Source organism: Dendrobates tinctorius, unplaced genomic scaffold (genome assembly GCF_039654945.1).
Source record: "Dendrobates tinctorius isolate UK_male_01 unplaced genomic scaffold, ASM3965494v1 ptg000022l, whole genome shotgun sequence".
NCBI classification, from domain to species: domain Eukaryota; kingdom Metazoa; phylum Chordata; class Amphibia; order Anura; family Dendrobatidae; genus Dendrobates; species Dendrobates tinctorius.
This window is the reverse complement of record NW_027361690.1, coordinates 29717418-29738474: the sequence shown is the minus strand read 5'-3', so window position 1 is coordinate 29738474 and position 21057 is coordinate 29717418. Positions and strand designations below refer to the sequence as shown.

The 21057-nt window shown below is 45.2% G+C and overlaps 1 protein-coding gene across 1 annotated transcript in view; it reads right to left on the bottom strand.

The window, feature by feature from the left end:
• ADAMTSL3 (ADAMTS like 3) overlaps positions 1-21057 on the bottom strand; it is a 774261-nt gene that overhangs the window by 106150 nt on the left and 647054 nt on the right. The window contains exons 18-20 of the mRNA XM_073568559.1: positions 12964-13159; positions 7866-8045; positions 2347-2500 (exon numbers count right to left, since the gene is read on the bottom strand). Coding sequence (XP_073424660.1) covers positions 2347-2500; positions 7866-8045; positions 12964-13159 — 530 coding nt within the window. The remainder of the gene's footprint in view (positions 1-2346; positions 2501-7865; positions 8046-12963; positions 13160-21057) is intronic.

Here is a 21057-nt window from a genome sequence, read left to right as displayed (position 1 = left end):
ATGTACACAAAACAAAGCAAACTGCTTTACGTGTTCAATGTTTTCTTAAATAACCTAGGATATGTTGTTAGCCATTGGCCTGAATGCTATGCTAGCAAAAGGTGTACTTTATTTTATTACTGAAGGAAATATCTTTATCTATGAATAATATATTAATACCTAATCAGTTTGCTAGTGTTTTATTATCAGTTACACTGTTAATGAAGATCATAAATTCATATTAAAGAAGCACTTGTCCCATCAAAATCTGTGTTCTTAATATATTGAAATTATCATATTATATAGCACTGTGTACTTACAATTGTTCATTTTGCCCTTCTACACAGCAAATTCTTTTCTTTTCCATTAGGTCTATGACATCACATGGTTAAAAACTGGCAGAATCCTTCTAAGCTCTATGTAGAAACAGGAGGTCAATTTTCTTTGTACAAGTCATGAGTCACTGCAAAAGTCTATGGCCGGGCGGTGCAGCAGAGCGGGTAGGTCAGAAGTTTTAGAAGGGAATGATTTATGGGACAAGATACTTCCTGCTTCCACACAGAGCAGACAAAAGAGAAGAATTATCTGGGTAGAAAGAAAAATGAGCAATTGTAAGTGCACAGTGCTATACAACATGTTGATTCCATTATATTAAGAGGACAAAAATAGTGAAGGGAGTTCTTCTTTAAAAGGGTAGTCCAGACAAAATGAAGATTTTAACAGATGGCTTAGAGCAACAAAAATTAACAAACTAAGTGATCTTCATCAACTCGCACCTACCTATATCCAACGCAGGACACAACGACGTCCACGCTTACATAAGAAGAGATGTCACCGTTCCACCAACAGCAGGTCAGGTGACTTCAGCAGCACCTCATCAGATGTTTTATGATCATGTGCTGCTGAAAGTCATCCAATGGTTGAAGTCAACCACAGGCTGCAGAGGTCTAGCATCTGGTGGATCGGTGGCATCATCACTTCCCATATCGGTGCAGACCACATAGCATCCTGTGCTTGATCCACATGAGAATGACTGCGTTTGATATCTTTTAACATACAGTATAATGCCCCCTGGGCATAGTTTTAATGTGTCCTGGCAATCCCTTTAATGTTGACATATATTACACTTTAAAAACATTGTCAAGGTGAAAAAGGGAGTTACAGGCATTGCTGTACATCATGGAAACACACAAGAATGCAAGACCAGGAGTTTCCACAAGGGGCACTGTTACACCACAGTAGAAACAAGTCATTGTCACCTATAAATAGGTCATTTTGTGCTTCATTACGGCTGGCTGGCAGACTGTAATGCCAACTAAAAGAGACTGCAGCACATTTAAAAACCCAGTGGAATTCTAGGAATGTTCTTGGCACAGACCTAAGAATAAAAAATGGCAGTGTTACAGTTGTCATAATTAATTACCGTAATTCTTGAACAACATTAAAAAGGAATATTTTTTAATCCAAGGAATATGAAAAAACTAAGATATAATTTAACTATTGGTAATTAAATAGTTGTATTTATCAATTGCCAAAACCAAATACAGTATTTAAGGGTAGTCCTTGTAAGAGCCTATGCAAATGGAGCAATAGAGTCACCTGGCTTCCATGTAGGCTCTGTTGGGTACATAAAAGATCTTTTCCAAAAGTAGCAAATGCATGATTAGAATTTATGAAATCTTACAAAGAAAGTTATGCGAACGTGCCATGCTATTCTATGGAAGCTCTAATAAAGCATCAGAAAAATAGAGCTGTAATATGGTCATTTAATAAATCCATTGAAGATATGATTTGGTGGCATGTACTAACATATTTTATGTTTCACAGATTCTCCTCCTGTACTTGTAAGTGCAACGTTCCATCAGCCGCCTTCAACTGGAAAATAGCTTTCCATTGTGAATTGTTTTTGGTGAGGGGCTGATGGACAGATTGGGTCACTTGCTTCTCCATCAACTGTCATTTTTGGAAAAGAGGAGCTCTGCAGTCTATAAGAAAGGATGCACCAATTTATCAAAACTTTTTGCATAGTCATAAGTAAATTTAACCGTAATTCACTGTTTAAAGTGATCCAAAGGGTAGATGAAAGATTCTATAGCCTTCTATTAGCACACTATATGTGTTAACAGAAGGTCAAACATAGTAATATTAGTGTATATGTTTATGTCATTAGATAACTACACATAGTTTCATTTTAGGTAAAGTTAGAGATAAATCCTTCAGAAGCTCAGGTGTGTTCTCATCCCAATTTTTTAGCAACCATGGGATTAGAGAAAATGGTACAAGTCGTTATTAGAACATTCTTCTCTATGTAAAATTAGACAACAATTCTATTTCGGGATTTATAAGAATTCGTTTTACAATACTTACTGTGGCATGCACTTACACGACACATTCTGACAAGAGTTGGGGTGGGAAGTCCATGACACAGTGACCCATTAACAATGACTACTTTCCCTTTAGCTGTTATCTTCTGACAAAGTAGTGTCCTCCTCTGCACTCCAACACCACATCTTGAAGAGCACTACATCCACAAACATAAAGTCATAAGTTTAACATTCACTTCATGAGTTAAGCTTGCAGTCCCCTAAAAGAGGACCTTTCATCATTTTTTTCATTTTGAACTTGACATATGATGTAATAATGGCTGAAGAGCAGAATAAAACATTTTTTGTTAAATTTGGTCTCTCTGCTGAGGAGATATTAGCAATCAAAGTATTTGGCACCTAATGAGTTAAAATCCACTTGAATTTAACAAAAAAGTAATTAGATAGTGTTCACTGGAGGCATGTGTCATAGCTTAGTTTGGGGATTCAATCTTGTGACTTGTTGAAGCTATTGCCCTTTCACATGTCCAAATACTATTTCTATTGTCTTTGATTTCCCTACTTGGTTTGCTCCTCTCTAGGTGTTTCTTATTTTCCTGTTTTGTTTTACTCGATCACATTCTGGGTGTGGTTATATATGTTCATCCTTCATTGTACTTCCTTGCTGGCTATACTTCTATGTGGATTTAAGCTAAGTACCAGCCCCTCCTGGGAGGATATTCTTGTTTCATTAATTTCTGGTTCTCCTTAGTTTTCCCTCTCTCCTCTTTATGAACATGCATTAAGTTTTCTCACCCTGGGTCTTTGTGTCCACCTGCACAATTTCCTATTCCCTTATAACAGGGTGTAGCAGCCTCCACTATGGCTAATCAGAAGGTACGAAAAAACTCTCAATGTCCTTTTAGGAAGTCAAGTCTGAGGTGGTGTTTTTAGTTGTGTGGCTAGGGATTGTCTAGTCTGCACAGGGAACAGTATGGTGTGGGTGTGGCTGCTCTCTGTAATAGGTCTTCTTTATTCCGATTATCTGTGTGTGAGTGTGCCACTTTCATAACAGCATGTAATTCTTCTGCCTGAATGATACTGATCATTCATAAGCAGGCAGCAACAATGAAAGGAAAGAACACGCCGTACAATAGTTTAGAGCAGATATCTCAGTGTGTAAGATTTAATGATACACCTCTTATCTTGTGGTCCAATCTCCTGCATGAGACAGTGTGGAGCATTACTGAGTTTAGCTTTGTCACATTACAAACCCTTCTTTCCTTTTTTTTTGTTGCTAAGTGTGTCAGCAATCACACTTAAGTCTGTTGTGAGTTAGCTACTTCTAATAGATCTGCATTGAGAGCAGGCTATCATTACTTCTCACACAGGATAAAACTAGAATGGACAAGATACTGAGTGTGTAATCAAATAATCACAATTACATCTGTTTTGCTCATTCAACTTGTAATCACTCTGTAATGAGATCACTACTGTCGATACACTTCAGACAACAGTTAGCTGCCTTTTCTGAACTAATCCAGATCCACTTTGTGAGATGTAATGATATCTTGATCTAATCTCACTGTAAAGTGAATGCAAGTTGATTACAATAGATATAAATGTTGAGCTCATATCTCTGGATAGACAGTGTGGGGGAAGGGCAGTACTATAGAGCTGACAGTGCTATGAGTGGAGGAGAGCTGATAAAAGGGATTGTAATACAGAATGTCAAAGGTAAACTTAGTTAGTTGTGCTGCACCCACAGGGACCTTATCAGAAAGGTGTTTGTGATCTTAGGGTCCCGTTACACTAAGCGACGCACCAGCGATCCCGACAACGATACGACCTGGTAAGGATCACTGGTACGTCGTTGCATGGTCGCTAGTAAGCTGTCAAACAGGCAGATCTACTCAATGACGCAGCAACGATACGGCGATCCGTATAACGACCTCGGCGGTCGTTGGGACCTTGTCACACAGCAGCTACTCTGAGTCGCCATCGAAGTCGCTAGTTTTTATGGCATCAAACACAGTGATGCATGCTGGCCAGCGAGACACCAACGATCAAAAAATGGTCTAGGACATTCGAGCACGATCAACGAGATCACTGGCGAGGTCACTGTTGTGTCACAAAACCTGTGACATTTCAAGCCCCCGTTACACACTGTGATATCGCTAGCAATATCGCTGTAAAGTCACCGATTTTGTGACAACAATGTGGAAAGGGAAGCAAAAGGCAAGAAAAAGCCATACACCTGACAAATGCTATTGAGAACTCTGCTATTAGAAGTGGAAAGGAAGAACAAAGACAAAAGAATCTAAATAATAAAAATATTGGAGAAAGAGAAACCAATCACAAACTAAAATGTTTCTATTCTAATGCACAAAGCATGGGCAACAAACAAGGAGAATTGGAACTACTAATGCAGGAAAAGAAATATGAATCATTGGAATCACTGAAACTCGGTGGGACGATACACGATTGAAATACAAGGCTAGAAGGATACAACTTATTTGCAAGAAACAGACTTGATAAACGAGGAGGAGGTGTCGCATTGTATGTTAGAAACGCGTATATCTGCACAGAGATTGAAGTTTCAGAGACTGGGAGTTCTGTGGAAACTGTTTGGGTAAGAATACAAGGACAGAACAATGGAAAGGACACCATCGTAGGCATTTACTACATACAGGCCGCCTGTGCAAGTTGAAGATATGGATGAACTCTTCATGCATCAAATGGCCGAGTTCTCCAAAAAATATGACATAGTTGTCATGGGAGATTTTAACTATCCTGACATTTGTTGGGAATCTCTCTCAGGCAAAACTAACAAGTCAAGGAAATGCTTATCCTCTCTTGCTGACAACTTTATCTTCCAAAAGGTAGGGGAGAAAACAAGGGGAACTGCTACCTTGGATCTAATCCTTATAAACAGGGAGGAAATGGTTGAGGAGGTAAAAGTGGCTGGGACCCTAGGAGGTAGCGACCATGCTATTTTAGAATTTTGGATAACTAGAAGAGGAAGACCTGTGAAGACTCAGACGTCAAGGTTAGATTTCAGAAAGGCAGATTTTAAGGGATTCAGAAAGAGAATTGGAGGGATCCAATGGCTAGATATCCTTGAGGACAAAAATGTCCAGGAAGGATGGGAAATCTTGAAAAATGAAATTCTCAAAGCACAATCGTTAACAATTCCAAAAAGAGGGAAGAATAGGAAGCGTTTAAGGAAATCAGGATGGATGAACACAGAACTTAAGCACATGCTAAAACGGAAGAAAGAAATGTTTAGAAAATGGAAAGAGGGAGGCATATCTAAAGAAGAATATAATGCTGTCTGCAGAAATTGCAGGGCACAAATCAGATTACTAAAGCTGAAAATGAATTGCAAGAGATGTCAAAAGCAATAATAAAGGATTTTGGGGATATGTCAAAAGTAAAAGAAAAGTCAAAGATGCTATAGGATTTTTACAGGATGAAAATGATGAAATAGTAAGACAGGAGGTTGAGAAGGCCGAACTTTTAAATTCCTATTTTGCATCTGTTTTCTCTCAGAAAGGAAATGTAACATCAACGGTTCTTCTCTGTCCTATTAAGGGAATAGAAGAATCCAGGATATCTATAAACAGAAAGATAGTGAGGAAACACTTAGCTAACCTAAATGAATTCAAGTCTTCAGGTCCAGATGAATTACACCCCAGAGTTCTGAAGAAGATAGCAGAAGAAATTTTTGAATACCTCTCCATAATCATTGAAAATTGTTGCAGAACAGGAGAAGTCCCAGAAGACTGGAGAAGAGCAAATGTTGTTCCTATCTTCAAAATGGGGAAGAAGGTGGACCCAGGCAACTATAGGCCGGTGAGTCTGACTTCTATATCAGTAAAGATCTTTGAGCAAATTATTAAACAACATGTATGTAAGTACCTGGACAAAAATGAAGTGATTAAACAGAGTCAGCATGGGTTTGTAACTAATAAGTCATGTCAAACTAACTTATTTTCCTTCTATGACAGAATCACTGATTAGGTGGATCAGGGAAATGCTGTAGATATAGTATATCTTGACTTCAGCAAAGCATTTGACAAAGTATCTCCCACAATCCTTATTGAAAAAATGGCTAAGTATGGAATGGACAAGGCAACTGTTAGGTGGATTCATAACTGGCTTAGTGATCGGACCCAAAGAGTTGTAAATGGCTGCACATCCAGTTGGAAGAATGTCTCAAGTGGGGTACCACAGGGCTCTGTCCTGGGCCCTGTATTGTTCTACATCTTTATCAACGATTTAGATGAAGGAATTGAGGGTAAACTGATTAAATTTGCTGATGACACAAAGCTAGGAGGGATAGCTAATACTAGAGAAGAGACAGAGGATTCAAAAAGATATAAATAAACTGGAGCAGTGGGCAGCAACTAACAGAATGGCTTTTAACAGGGATAAATGCAAAGTACTACGTCTGGGCAATAAAAATGAAAAAAGCATATACAAAATGGGAGGAATAGGGCTAAGCAACAGCACATGTGAAAAAGACTTGGGTATACTAATTGATCACTGACTGAATGAGTCAACAGTGTGATGCAGCAGCAAAAAAGGCAAATGCAATTCTAGGATGTATTAACAGAAGCATACAGTCTAGGTCACGTGAAGTTATTATTGCCCTCTACTCCTCTTTGGTCAGACCTCTGGAATACTGTGTCCAGTTTTGGCCGCCACATTTTAAAAAAGACATCAACAAACTGGAGCAAGGTCAGAAAAGAGCGACCAGAATGATGACCGGTCTGCAAATCCTGTCTTATGAGGAAAGGTTGCAGGATTTGGGAATGTTTAGCTTGCAAAAGAGAAGACTGAGAGGAGACTTAATAGCTGTCTACAAATATCTCAAGGGCTGTCACACTGTAGAAGGATCATCTTTATTCTCATTTGCACAAGGAAAGACTAGAAGCAATGGGATGAAACTGAATGGTAGGAGACACAGATTAGATATTAGAAAAATCTTTTTGACAGTTAGAGTGATGAATGAGTGGAACAGACTGCCATGAGAGGTGGTGAGTTCTCCTTCAATAGAAGTCTTCAAACAGAGGCTGGACAGACATCTGCCTGGGATGATTTAGCCAATCCTGCTTAGAGCAGGGGGTTGGACCAGATGGCCCAGGAGGTCCCTTTCAACTCTATGATTCTATGAGTTTATGATTCTAATACAAATATTTACAAAAAATAAAAACACCATGTCAGGAAAGTTGATAGGTCTCCTTTGTATGAAAGATGTCATTCATACTGCACAAAATAATCCCTCATAAGAGTGCAAGTTTTTTTCTGAAGTGCTGCAGCTTCTCAGAATAAACATAGCTTTAAATATGATCCTTTTGGAAGTAATAAGTCCGTGTTATTATCAGATTGTTAGTGGCGCTATGTTGAATTCTAATTTATATGTAAGGACTACACCTACAGTTTGCGTATCACCTTGACAAAGGACTTTGCAAGCTGGACATTAAAAGGTGTGAGCGCTGAAAAAAACATCTAATACATTTGAACTTCATGCTCTTTATCATGGCACTACTGATACATATGACCTCATACCAGACTGACCTTAGACCATTCGCCTGTTCTTAACTGTAGGGGACAATCCAATCTCCCACAATGTTTCTGACTTGCAGGCTTTTGCATCTGGCAGAGCTCCTCTGAAAGCTTCATAAAGCTGCCATCTGCCAACAAGTGTTTGCAACTCACTTTGCGGTTTTGGACACCTCCTCCGCACGTCCGAGAACACTGAGAACACAAGCACAGCATTGTTCAGGCCATGAGAATCACTTCAGTCACAGGGTACTGCATGGCGCAAGTCAACTGGACAACACAAACACAGAGAGCGAGATCTTTACCCACAGCAGTGTCACATGCTCAGACACTTTTTAGGAATAACGTGGTATGTAGCCAGACTCATCTCGAAACCTAATGACCGTGTGCTGTCATGAGTTAGTATAGATGAACAACAGCGCTTCAACAGTAAGGTTTATTAAATAATGTTTTAGGCAAGTGAGGAAAAATGCTGCAGAGTAAGAATGCTTTCAAAAACAGTTAAAAGTTTATTTATATAAATTGCAAAGTGAATGAACAAAAGGGAAATTTAAATCCAATCCATATTTGGTGTGTCTACCCTCTGCCTTCAAAACAAAATCACAGTCCTCAACATTGCCCATTTCTTAGTGTCGTCAATGCTGCGAAATATAGTCAGATACTTACCCGTCATGCTATGCCATCAGGGATGTGTCTGACTGGATCCAAAATTATTCTGCAGCAGGACACAAAACCCAAACACAGGCAATGTCATTAAGAACTATCTGCAGAGTAAAAGAAGAACAAGGGTTCCTGGAAGTGATTATATGGTTCCAACAGAGCCCTGATCTCAACATCATTGCGCCTGTCTGGGATTACATGAAGAGACAGAAGGATTTGCACAAACTTACATACACACAAGATCTGTGGTTAGTTCTCCAAGATGTTTGGAACAATCTCCCTGCTAAGTTCCTTCAAAAACAGTGTGCAGGTCTACTGTACTTGAAGAATTGATGTTGCTTTGAAGGCAAAAGGTGGTCACATCAAATATTGATTGGAATTTCTCTTTTGTTCATTCATACTCTTTGCATTTTATTAACTGATAAAAATAAACTAGGAACACTACTATTTTTGAAAGCATTCTTACTTTGCCTTTGCAGCATTTTTTGCTCACCTGCCTACATTTCCACCATGCAGTATATAAGTTCTATTCAAAATTGTAACTGCCAAACCAAGAAAGAAAAGTCAATGAATTATAAAATTCAAAGGCTTAATACACATGTTAATGATATGCAAATAATTAAAAAAACTGGAGAAAAAAATTTCAAAACACCTTGATTTATGAAATATAAAATATCAATGCAATGTGTAGAAATAACCTCAGACAAAGAGGTCATAAATAATGACCATAAACCTTCAGCACTAACTCACCAATTGTAATAATTACAGCAAATGTGTGCAATTGGGGATATAAAAATATAAATTTTAATATCAAACTTTCAAAAGAGCCACAGTGACTATGAGGCCGGGGTCACACAAGCATATAAGATGGCCGAGTGCCATGTGATAAATTATCGCTTAGCACGCGGCCCAGTGTTTATACCATGAGACAGCTCACATGTGCGATTATTTTATCATATCGATTTGGCCGATTTGGCGTAAGAAAACAATTGCAGCATGCAGGCACGACTTGGCTCATACACTCCCATACAAGTCTATGGTTGCGAGTGAAACATTGAACAGCACTCGGATGTCAATTTAGTATAGTCTTATATACGCCAAGACCGGCAATGGAGGAGACGGGGAAATTACCTTTTCTGTCTCCTCCACACCTAGAGCACTGACACTCAGCTCACGATCACAGCAGAGCTAAAGCCGAGCATCATTAGCAAATCGCAGCCAATGCTATTACATTAGATGCTATATGCTGGTGTGATTCAAGCCTGAAACTAAAACACGCCAAACAAACAGAAAACCAAATAGACAAAATAAACCCTCTCGCATGTGAGGGAACTAAAAGTTTGAGATAAGTATTCCAATGAAAGTTACAAACTACACTGGGATAATTTTACCGCATCTTCTGTGTGGAGTATATCAGCAGGGTCCTTCACTGGATTATGGGATCTCCTTCATGGTGAACGGGGAGAGCATCAGGGTGAATGGATACCCTATTTTGCCCTGTTGGAGTTATACTATCCCTAGGAACCCAAATACTCCTGCCCTAAAAAGGGGAGTCCACAGCCAGCTTGTTCTTGCAATATTAGGCACTAGATGTGGGAGAAAAGTCCAGAGAGCCCATTTTTGAACTTTTATGTCATTTAAGCTGCTCACTGTAACATGAGCAACATGTGGCCTGGTGTTGCCATGTTGAAAAATGGCTCTTGTGACATTTCTCTTCCATGTGGTGCCATTTCGGACAGCATTAAATAGGAAGGGGTTTTCTTTGTTAAGAAAAATACCCTTTTATATGAATAAGCCTTACCTGTGGTTGAATTCTTGCTAATTGGAATTTTGTAGTCTACTTTAGTTTTGCTCCTAGGACTTTCATTCGGGTGTACGTATTAATACAGCATGACCTTGAATTATTTTGTTAGACAAATTACTTTTTTGGTGTGAAAAATAACAAATCTTGTTTGAAATCAATGGCCCACATTTATAGGAGTATTTTGTAGTATGGTATGCTCATACAAAATAGTGATTCTGAAAGGAAACTTAAGATTTTCTGACACATCTGCCTGGGGTGTCCTCATTGATGCTGAGCACTGTATTCATTTACCATTGTCTAGTGCTACAAAATGACAATGTATGCTTTCATGCTACATCAGCTCCTATTGAAAAGGTATGTTAGCATCTTCCTAATAGAACAAAAAAGACAGGCTAATGTATACCAGAAACAGGGCTGTTTTTAGGGGGGACGGGGAGTGCGATCGCCCGGGGCGCCACCCAAGCCAGGGGGTGTCTGCCCAGGGCCGCCATCAGGGCATGACAGCCCTTACTGCTGTATGGGGCCCGGTGAACAGCAGTACAGAAGGGGGCCCCGCAGATCAGGGGCCCCGCTCCTGTGCTTACAGTCATCGGGCCCCAAGTGCTGCATGTCATGGGGCACCAGGCGGGCCCCAAGCGTGCGCTGCAGCCGGGCATGCAGCGCACATATCAGCAGAGCCACCACAGCGGCCGACATCCAAAGCTACAGAAGAGCTGAAGGACCTGTGGTGATGTCATCATTACCACAGTCCTTCACCATTGATCAGCCCGCCCCCTGATCACATGATGATGACGTCACCACAGGTCCTTTCAGCTCAGCGTCACACAGCTGCAGCTCCAACTTCAACGCAGGAGCGAGGCCAGGTAAGAAAAAAGTTTTTATTTTATTTTATTATTGAAAGGGGCAATATGTTTCCCTGGCAGAATGGAGACTCGGGGGCAGGACTGGAGACACACAGGGGCAAATATGGAGAAAAGGGGCAGAATGCAAGACATGATGGGGCAGAATGCAAGACATGATGGGGGCAGAGTGCAAGACATGATGGGGCAGAATACAAGACATGATGGGTGCAGAATGCAAGACATGATGGGGCAGAATGCAAGACATGATGGGGGCAGAATGCAAGACATGATGGGGGCAGAATGCAAGACATGATGGGGCAGAATGCAGACATGATGGGGGCAGAATGCAAGACATGGGGCAGAATGCAAGACATGGGGGCAGAATGCAGATATGATGGGGGCAGAATGCAGATATGATGGGGGCAGAATGTGCCAGTAAGACAGGATGGGGCAGAATGTGACAGTGAGACACAGGAGGGGGCAGAAAGTGAGATATGGGGGCAGAATTCAAGACATGGGGCAGAATGTGACAGTAAGACACAGCAGGGGGCAGAATGTGACAGTGAGACACAGGAAGGGGCAGAATGCGAGACATGGGGGCAGAATGTGACAGTGAGACACAGGAGGGGGCAGAAAGTGAGACATGGGGCAGAATGTGAAAATGAGACACAGGAGGGGGCAGAATGTGACAGTAAGACACAGGAGGGGGCAGAATGTGACAGTGAGACACAGGAGGGGGCAGATTGTGACAGTAAGACACAGGAGGGGGGCAGAATGTGACAGTGAGACGCAGGAGGGGGCAGAATGTGAGGCACGGGGGCAGAATGTGACAGTAAGACACAGGAAGGGGCAGAATGTGACCATGAAATGCAGGAGGGGGCAGAATGTGACAGTAAGACGCAGGAAGGGGCAGAAAGTGAAAGTAGGACAGGAGAGGTCAGAATGTGACAGTGAGACACAGGAGGGGCAGAATGTGACAGTGAGACACAGGAGGGGGCAGAATGTGACATAAGACACAGGAGGGGGCAGAATATGACAGTAAGACACAGGAGGGGGCAGAATGTGAAAATGAGACACAGGACGGGGCAGAATGTGAGACACAGGGGGCAGGATGGGAGACACATGGTGCAGGATCATGGGGCAGGATGGATACGATGTAGACGGGGCAGGATAGGGAGATCATATGGGGGCAGAATGGATACTCATGAGGGCAGGATGAGAGAAAATATGGCTGAAGTCAGGAATGAGACACACAGGGGTCAGGATGGGGGATATTATTACCATAGGGGCTAATTAAGGGATATTATAACTGCAGTGATGCATTTATTTTATTTTTTTGAGGATACTGTGGTGCTTAGCCTGCTGTCTTTGTGTGTAATATCGGGGGGTGATGCCTTTGAGGATTCGATTGATGCAAAGGTAAGACACGTTTATCTAAGTTTATCTAAAGTATTCAGCATGTTAATGTTGGGGGGGGGGAGCTTTTTCGATGTTCGCCCTGTTGGCAAAATTCCCTAGAAACTGCCCTGACCAGAAAAATGTATTGGAAACCCTTTTTTTTTTTACAACGAACCAATAGAATCTATACATTCGGACTACCGGACTACTCCTCAGCCTATACTATGAGTGTAGAGCCTAAAATTGTTGCAACGAAAATCTTAGACTTCAGTCCTCAGCCATGAATGGGAATTCTGTTTTAACCTAGACATTAACATCCACACCCTAACAATTCTTTTTCTAAAAAAAAACAGCAACAATCATTCAATTTTAGAAATGTGAATCGCCATTGGCAAGTTTATGGAATTACCTGTTGCCAGTCTTCTGCATGCCAAGCCGGGGGGCAGTCAATCTGATTACACGGCTGCAGGGATGATGGCTTTTTACCTTCACATTCTTGCTGAGAATTATTGCTAGAGTCAATCAGACCAGAACAGTGGACATCTCTTGTCTGTATCCCAACCCCGCACGTAGAGGAGCATCGACTCCAAGATCCTATATGCCACCTGTTTAATAAAGGCCCAAATATATAAATGATGTTCATTGTTCCTAAAATATAGTTCACATCTATAATATTGCTATTTTTTACTGTTAATTTCCAACATTAAAGATAACTCCGTTTTGAGAAAATGTGTCACTGTCAGCCACCTGTGCAGAAATTGCTTCAGCTCTACATCATATCATAGCCAATTAAAGGATAGCACTTGTCATACTGTCTTCCTGTGGAAGCTTTTTTTCCTACTACTGTCCATCCAACTTACTCATGTCTAGACAGATTAGCTCCATTTAAAAGAACGATTGGAACAGTTTATGTGTAAATCAATAGACGGCACATATAAGAATTGCCTACAGGACTATTGTATAATACATGAAAACTACTCCTCTTTACATATTTTATGTTCTAAGCTTGTAGTAAATGTATTGTACAAGATATGTCTTTTGTTAAATTCTTCATTGTAGTAAATGTTGATGTTTTAAATTTTCAGTCTTATCACAATGCACACATGCCACTGTGGCGCCCCCAGGAGTATGGTCGCCACAGTGGCATTGCTTTCCTCCAGGGAGAGTGATGTCATGCCTGGAAGCAATGAAGGGTCTCTCTGACAGATAATCACTGCATGCAACACAGTTCCCACTCCGGGTCAGCAGAGGGAGCTCTGAATCCAGAACTGAGGGGAGGAGCTGTCTCTGGGGTCCAGGAAGGAGTGAGGCAGTTAGTGTGAGGAGGGTGTCGTGTGCAGACGTGGAGGAGAAGAGCTCGGGAGACTGAGGAAAGTGGAGAGCTCAGTTCCAGTGATAGAGCATGATCTGGAGCCTGGTCTCCAAGGGTGTATGGATACTAACGGTCCTGCACCAGAAACCAGAGGAATAGGAAGCTGTAAATGCCCTATTCCCACATAATCCTTGGAGGCACAACAGCAACGGGTGAGCCAAGAGAGATAAAAGGCTACTGCTGTCTGCCATGCGAGTGGAGTGTGGATAACATCAGAAAGGAGGAACTCCAGTGTAACTCAGTACTGGGAGTACTTCATAGAAAGCGCTAGTAAGGAGACTGTACAACCCATCTGCCACAGTGATTCCTGATTTGCTTCCAGGCTAACCAGCTCCTGTGCCATCTGTATTCAGGACCCTGGACTGCCTTTGCCAAGTAAAGGTAAAGAAACTGCAACGTATTGTGTCCTTGCTTTCTTGCTGCCACCTCCCCGGCACTGCTACATCTCTGTGCCTGACACTGCACCTTCCTTCCCAACACCCACCTACACTGCCCTGGGACTACAGCCCTGCCTGTGGAGGGCTATAACATCAATTCTGCACTACACCATCTGTCCCAGAGGATCTGTCTGCAGCGTCGGCTTAACATTTGCCGAACACCACAGGTGGCGTTACGAATCATCTATTCATAAACTTTATTCCATCACTTCACTCCCTTACATGGACGCCCAGGGCCACGGACCGGGTCACTGCTACTGTGACACTTCCCTGTGAAATATCGGCCCGATAACGAGTACCCCACTGCCCTGGCGGGCGATCCATTTTGGCGTCACGAACAGGATTAACAGAGCCCGGGATCCCCGGGTCCGGTGTACCAGAGACTGTGTTTGGTGCTATAGACTGTGTGCGTAATTGGAGCCATTGCCGCCATTATCCCACTGATTGGCGCGAGCGGGAAGAAAAGGGGGCAGACCTTCGTGGGCGGAGCCAGCCGAGAAGAGGAGAAGAGCGAATGGAGAAGAGCGCGCGGGAAGTGAGAAGCTGAAACCTGCAGTTCCGGCGCCCCCTGATCCAGCCGAGGAGCGGCATCCGGTAAGCCAGCGTAACCCCGCGGCCTGGCCCACGTTAGCTAGGGGGGAGAGAAAATGTCTGAGGACAACGCCAATGCAGCGGCGGATGCTCCCGCTAACCTCCCAGTGCTGCCAGATGCAGGGTCCAGCGCAGCTGCGGCTCCAACAGCGCCACTGAATCCGGCAGACAGCGCTGCCTCCAGGGCACCACAAGAATCAGTGCCTACCACAGCGGTCCCCATAATGCCGCTGTCCATGCCCTATATACCGGGAGCAGCCTGGCTACCGCAGTACTCGGGTGAGTCACATACCCTGAGTGAATTCAAAGAGAGACTGTGCAGCTTGTTCGAAGTGTATCCCCTGTCTGAAAGTCAGAAAGTGAATATTCTTATTGGGCAGCTAACAGGTGCAGCGCAGAGAGAAGTAAAAGACTGGCAGGACACTGATAAAGAGACTGTTAAAAAGATTCTGGCTAAGCTCAGAAGCACCCTTGACACGAGCACTGCAGCTGAAATAAAGATGAGATTCTTTGGATGTAAGCAGAGAGCGCAGGACAGTATACGGGACTATGCTCTTAACCTGCAGGAGGCGCTGCGAGCCATAAAGCAGATGGATCCAGACAGTGTGCAGGACGGAGACAGACTGTTAAAGGAGCAGTTTATTGAAGGACTCCTATCCAGTACCCACAGAGCACAAGCATTATAGCCCTGCAGAACCCTGACCTGGATTTTGCAGACGTCAAGGACAGGGCTGTCCGGGTGCTGCATGAACCAACTGTCAGCTGTCCAGCGCCCCCTAGGCACCCAGCGATCACCTACCACCAGGAAACAACATCTTTTCCCCTCAATCCTGTGGAGGCTGATGCACAGACTCTGGACAATGACCCATCTTCAGAACTGCGTCTTCAGGTCCAGGAGTTCACCAAAGGTATGGCTGCACTTGCCAAAACCGTGCAGTCCCTGCAGGAGTCCTCCAAGGAGAAGATCCAGTTGGCCTCCAGTCCAGAGGATGTCCCGTGGATGCGGAGGAAGAGGGCCCCGCCACTCCGAGGGAGGAACAGCGATCACTATGACCAGAACGGACGTCCCATCTGTCATCACTGCCACAAAGCAGGCCACCTCGCAAGATTCTGTCTTTTAAACAAGTAACCCCTGGGGCAGAGGGCCAACCCCCAGGAGTAGGACCACAAGGCCCAAGGAACTGGCGAGCCAAGTATGTTGGAGGGTGACCGATCCTCCCAGTGGTGATTGACGGTATCCCCATGAACGCTTTGCTGGACACTGGCTCCCAGGTGACAACTATGCCCTATAATCTTTACAAGCGGTATTGGGCTGATTCTGAACTTATTCGCGGCCCAAGTGATGAACTCTCAGTAGTTGCCAGTAATGGTCAGTCTTTACCGCAAATGGGATGTAAAGAAATTACTGTTAAAGTGGGTCGAGTAGAGTAAAAAACTCAAAGTCTGATAGTTGTGGATATTGATCGACAAGAATGTAACCCAATGATGACTCTTGGTACCAATGTGATTGAAAATTGTCTTTCTGAGGTTATTGTCTTGTTGCAACAGGTGGCTGAGACTGCTGGTTCCAGTGAACAATGAGTCCTGCAGAAGGAGATCAAGGCCCTGATGCAAAGACAGCAGGTTGAACTCTCTGGTGGAGAAATTGGCAGCGTCAGAGTGAGTGATTCTTTCCCAATTGCAATACCAGATGTGAAATGTTGATTTGGTGTCGGGCAGCCATAGGCCTCAGAGGGAAGGATTACCAGGCAGTGGTAGAACCAGTGTACTCTGATAGCCGGCCCACTGTCCTGACAGCCCGAAGGGTAGTTGATGTTCGCAAAGGAAGAGTACCTGTACGCCTCTTGAATTGTGGGGAGGAGGAGGCCACAATACCTCGGTATGCCACAGTTGCTAAGCTGCTTACTGTCAGTAACAATGCAATATGGGCAGCAGAGCCCTTGGTCTCATCCGACCAGGTAGAGGACAATGGCTCTGTAAAGCAGCTGGAGGAGTGGTGCCAGCAACTGCAGGTGGGGACTGACTCCACCCCTTCATACCAAAAGAATGGGGTTTACTGAGTGACTCAGGAGTATGAGTGGGTATTCAGTAAACACCCTCTAGATTTTGGGAAGGCAAAAGGGGTTCAAGACCATATCCCCACGGGAGATCATCCACCCATAAAAGAAAGGTACCGGCCTATACTCCCAACACAATACCAGTGTGCCAAAAGTATGTTGAAGGAAATGAAGGAGGCTGGGGTGATCAGAGACAGGTGTAGCCCCTGGGCAGCTCCAATAGTATTTGTGAAAAAGAAAGATGGTACCATGAGAATGTGTGCTGATTACAGGAAAATTAACAGCATTACACATAAGGATGCCTACCCATTACCCAGAACTGAAGAGTCATTAGCCGCACTTAAAACTGCTAACTATTTTTCCACCTTGGATCTCACTAGTGGGTATTGACAGGTTCCCGTGGCAGAGGCAGACAAGGAGAAAACAGCATTTACCACCCCAATGGGCCTCTGCGAGTTCAACTACATGCCATTCGGCCTCTCCACCGCCCCTGGGACTTTCCAACAGCTAATGGAGTGCTGTCTGGGACACAAGAACTTCGAGACAGTCCTGTTATACCTGGATGATGTCATTGTTTTCTCCAAGACTGTCACGCTCGCGCCTTGGCTGAATGGCACGAGCCGGGGGTTTGTGGCCCCACTGTGCCACAAACCAGACTACCCTGGAAGGGGCGTGACTACGACAGCTGCCTCGGTCTTCACTGGAGCCTCTGATGGTGAGGTCAGGCTTGTGCGGCAGATAGCTGTCGGGTGCCACTCCAGGGTGGTGTCTGGCTGTGGCTGCTGATCCCACACGGGGACAAGTGACCCGGACAGATGTGACTAACAGGCAGGCTGAGACACTGGGCAAGAGGGAACGGCTTGGAGACACAGGACAGGCGGGCACGGCTTGGAGACACAGGACAGGCGGGCACGGCTTGGAGACACAGGACAGGTGGGCACGGCTTGGAGACACAGGACAGGCGGGCACGGCTTGGAGACACAGGACAGGCGGGCACGGCTTGGAGACACAGGACAGGCGGGCGTGGTAAGAGAAGGGTCAGGTAGGGACCTGTTCACACAGCAGGTGTAGGTAGGAGGGAGTGGTGTATGAGAGAGCAGGTTTGGACCTGTTCACACAGCAGGTGTAGGCAGGAGGGAGTGGTGTATGAGAGAACAAGTTTGGACTTGTTCACACAGCAGGTGTAGGCAGGAGGGAGTGGTGTATGAGAGAACAGGTTTGGACCTGTTTACACAAGAGGTGCCGGTAGGCAGAGCTGCAGAGGTGTGGAGCAGGCAGAGCCGCAGGAGTGCGGAGCAGGCAGAGCCGCTGGAGTGCGGAGCAGGCAGAGCCGCTGAAGTGCGGAGCAGGCAGAGCCGCTGGAGTGCGGACAGAGCGGCTAGGGAGCCGTGCATACAGAGCGGCGAGGGTGCAGATGCACAGATAAAGCTGCAAGGGTGCAGATGCACAGATAAAGTTGCAAAGGTGCAGATGCACAGATAAAGCTGCAAAGGTGCAGATGCACAGATAAAGCTGCGAAGGTGCAGATGCACAGATAAAGCTGCGAAGGTGCAGATGCACAGATAAAGCTGCGAAGGTGCAGATGCACAGATAAAGCTGCGAAGGTGCAGATACACAGATAAAGCTGCGAGGGTGCAGATGCACAGATAAAGCTGCAAGGGTGCAGATGCACAGATAAAGCTGCGAAGGTGCAGATGCACAGATAAAGCTGCGAGGGTGCAGATGCACAGATAAAGCTGCGAAGGTGCAGATGCACAGACAGGGGGGACACAAGGAAAGACATGGCAGAGAAGGAACCACAAACAAGGTGACTGACAGACAGAGGTAAGACTGAGTTCAGACAGAGACACCGGGACAAAGACACAAGGACCAGGATATACTGCCTCCTGGCAAGCGGACAGAGAACAGACAAGGCCCTGGGAACAAGGCTCAAGGACCAGGATATTCAGCCTCCTGGCAGATAGACAAGGTACAAAGCAAGACTAGAGTAATCCTCCAGAGAAGGAGACACACAGAACAGGGCCTGGCTTCCTCAGCAGCAAGATACTAACTGAGTATAGACATTGCACAGGCAATGTTTCAGTGGGAGTGGTGAAACTAAATAGTCAAGGGCTCCAGGTGATTGGTCAGGGACAGATTACCCAGGTGCACCCTGACTGCATAAGAACCAGAGAGTTCAGGCGCCGCCCCCCTATACACACAGTCAGGAGGAAACATGGAGAGCAAGCAGGAAAACATGAGGCATAGCACATGGAGCACAGGGCTGGCAACAAACAGTATTCACAGCATGGCTTGAAGCAGAAAGTAAGTTGGTGTGCGGGGGATGGGAGGCCATGTAGTGATGCCAGCAGGGTTGTTACAGTACCCCCCCTTTACGGCCCCTCTTCCTCAAGCCTGCCAGAATGACCTGAAGAAGGAGTATGGAACCACACACTGTCCAGGCTGACAGGGCATCCTTCTGGTGAGACGAAGTAGGTGTGCCATCCGGAATCACCGAGTGCCAAGTTTCTTGGTGCCCAACAGTCTCCAACACAGAGGGTACAAGGACTTCTTCCTCCTGATTGGCGGAAGGCAGGGACCTGGAAGCTTCAGACTTGACCCCTACATCAGCCGGCCAACTAGAAACAGCAGACACCTTCACTGAATCCAACTTCAGCCCAACATGCCAGAAAAATTGGACCTCCTCCTCCCGGTTGGTGAGAAATGGAGATACGTAGGTCACTGTTCCCACCTCTGCATCCACCTGCCATATGGAAGCTGGAGGCATACATACAGGGAGCCATTTCAACCTGTTACTCAGAAAAAACTGGGCCCCCTTTTTCAGGTTATTAGATGAGTAATGCTCCATCTTGGGACCTTCACTCACTGGCCATAGAGGAGCCGAGGGCATCCACTCAGGATCCATCTTCAGCCCTCTATCCTGGGGAAGACAATCAGGAGGCAGGGATGCTCTAGGGAGCAGATCACTGGCATCATTGCTGCAGACGTGTGACAAGGAGACCTCCGCTTCACCCTCTTCGGAGGCGTCATCACCCCTAGACTCAACGACCAGCAGACTGGATAAAGACGACGACTTGGCTGACTGAATCTGACGCAAGGGAACCAGACACCTCTTGTCACTTGGTTGTCTCAGGCGCGGTACCTTGCTGGGTCTCCAAACATAAATGGGCACCAGGATCTCTGGTTCAGAATGACCCATGGGCATACCAGACAGCCAATGGAAGACAAACTTCTTTGTATACCAAGCTCCGACCTGGAGCTGTAGTTGTCCTTGCAGGACTCGACTGTTCTCAAGTAGGGCTCGGCCACCTTTAGACGATGCCCACGCCGGGTTCTGGAGCTGAAGAATGGAGATCACACACCGACTCTGTGTGGCTGGTGGCTCGAACACCCCAAAGCTCCCAGAAGGCAACAAAACAGTCATAGGCTTTAATGGAGAGGGAGGACTCTCACCAGGGGCAGCCTCTCCTACTGGCCCAGGGTTCTGGAGTACGAGCTTCACAGGGCAGAGGCCAGACTCTGGCTGCAACTTGGCCCGCTTCTTCTTCTTAGACCTCTTGGATCTTGCATGGGAGGCTGCATCGGCAGACTGTGGAACGGGTGATGGTTGGACAGTCTTAGGTGGTTGAAACGATTCACCCACAGGTTCCTCTTGTCTCTGGAAGCTTGGAGGGGAAGACTTTTCAAGAGCAGCTGGACGAGGCATGTCGAACACTTTACGGAGGCCACCAGGAAGGCCCCCAGGCTCATGACGACAGGGTCCCCTGCTTCCCAAAGGGGACAGATCCACATCAAGGCATCACCAGCTAGGCAGGACATAATATATGCCACCTTGACCCGGTCAGAGGGGAAACAAACTGCATTCTGCAGGATGTAGTGCAGGCACTTTTTCAGGAACCCTTGGCACTCTTTAGGGTCCCCATAGAACCTAGGCAGATCTGCTGGGTCGTGCTCTTCATAGGCCAGGAGCTGCTCATAGATGGCCTTGGAGACTATGAGTGGTTCAGAAGTCTCCACAATTGGAACCACACAAGGCGGAACAATCT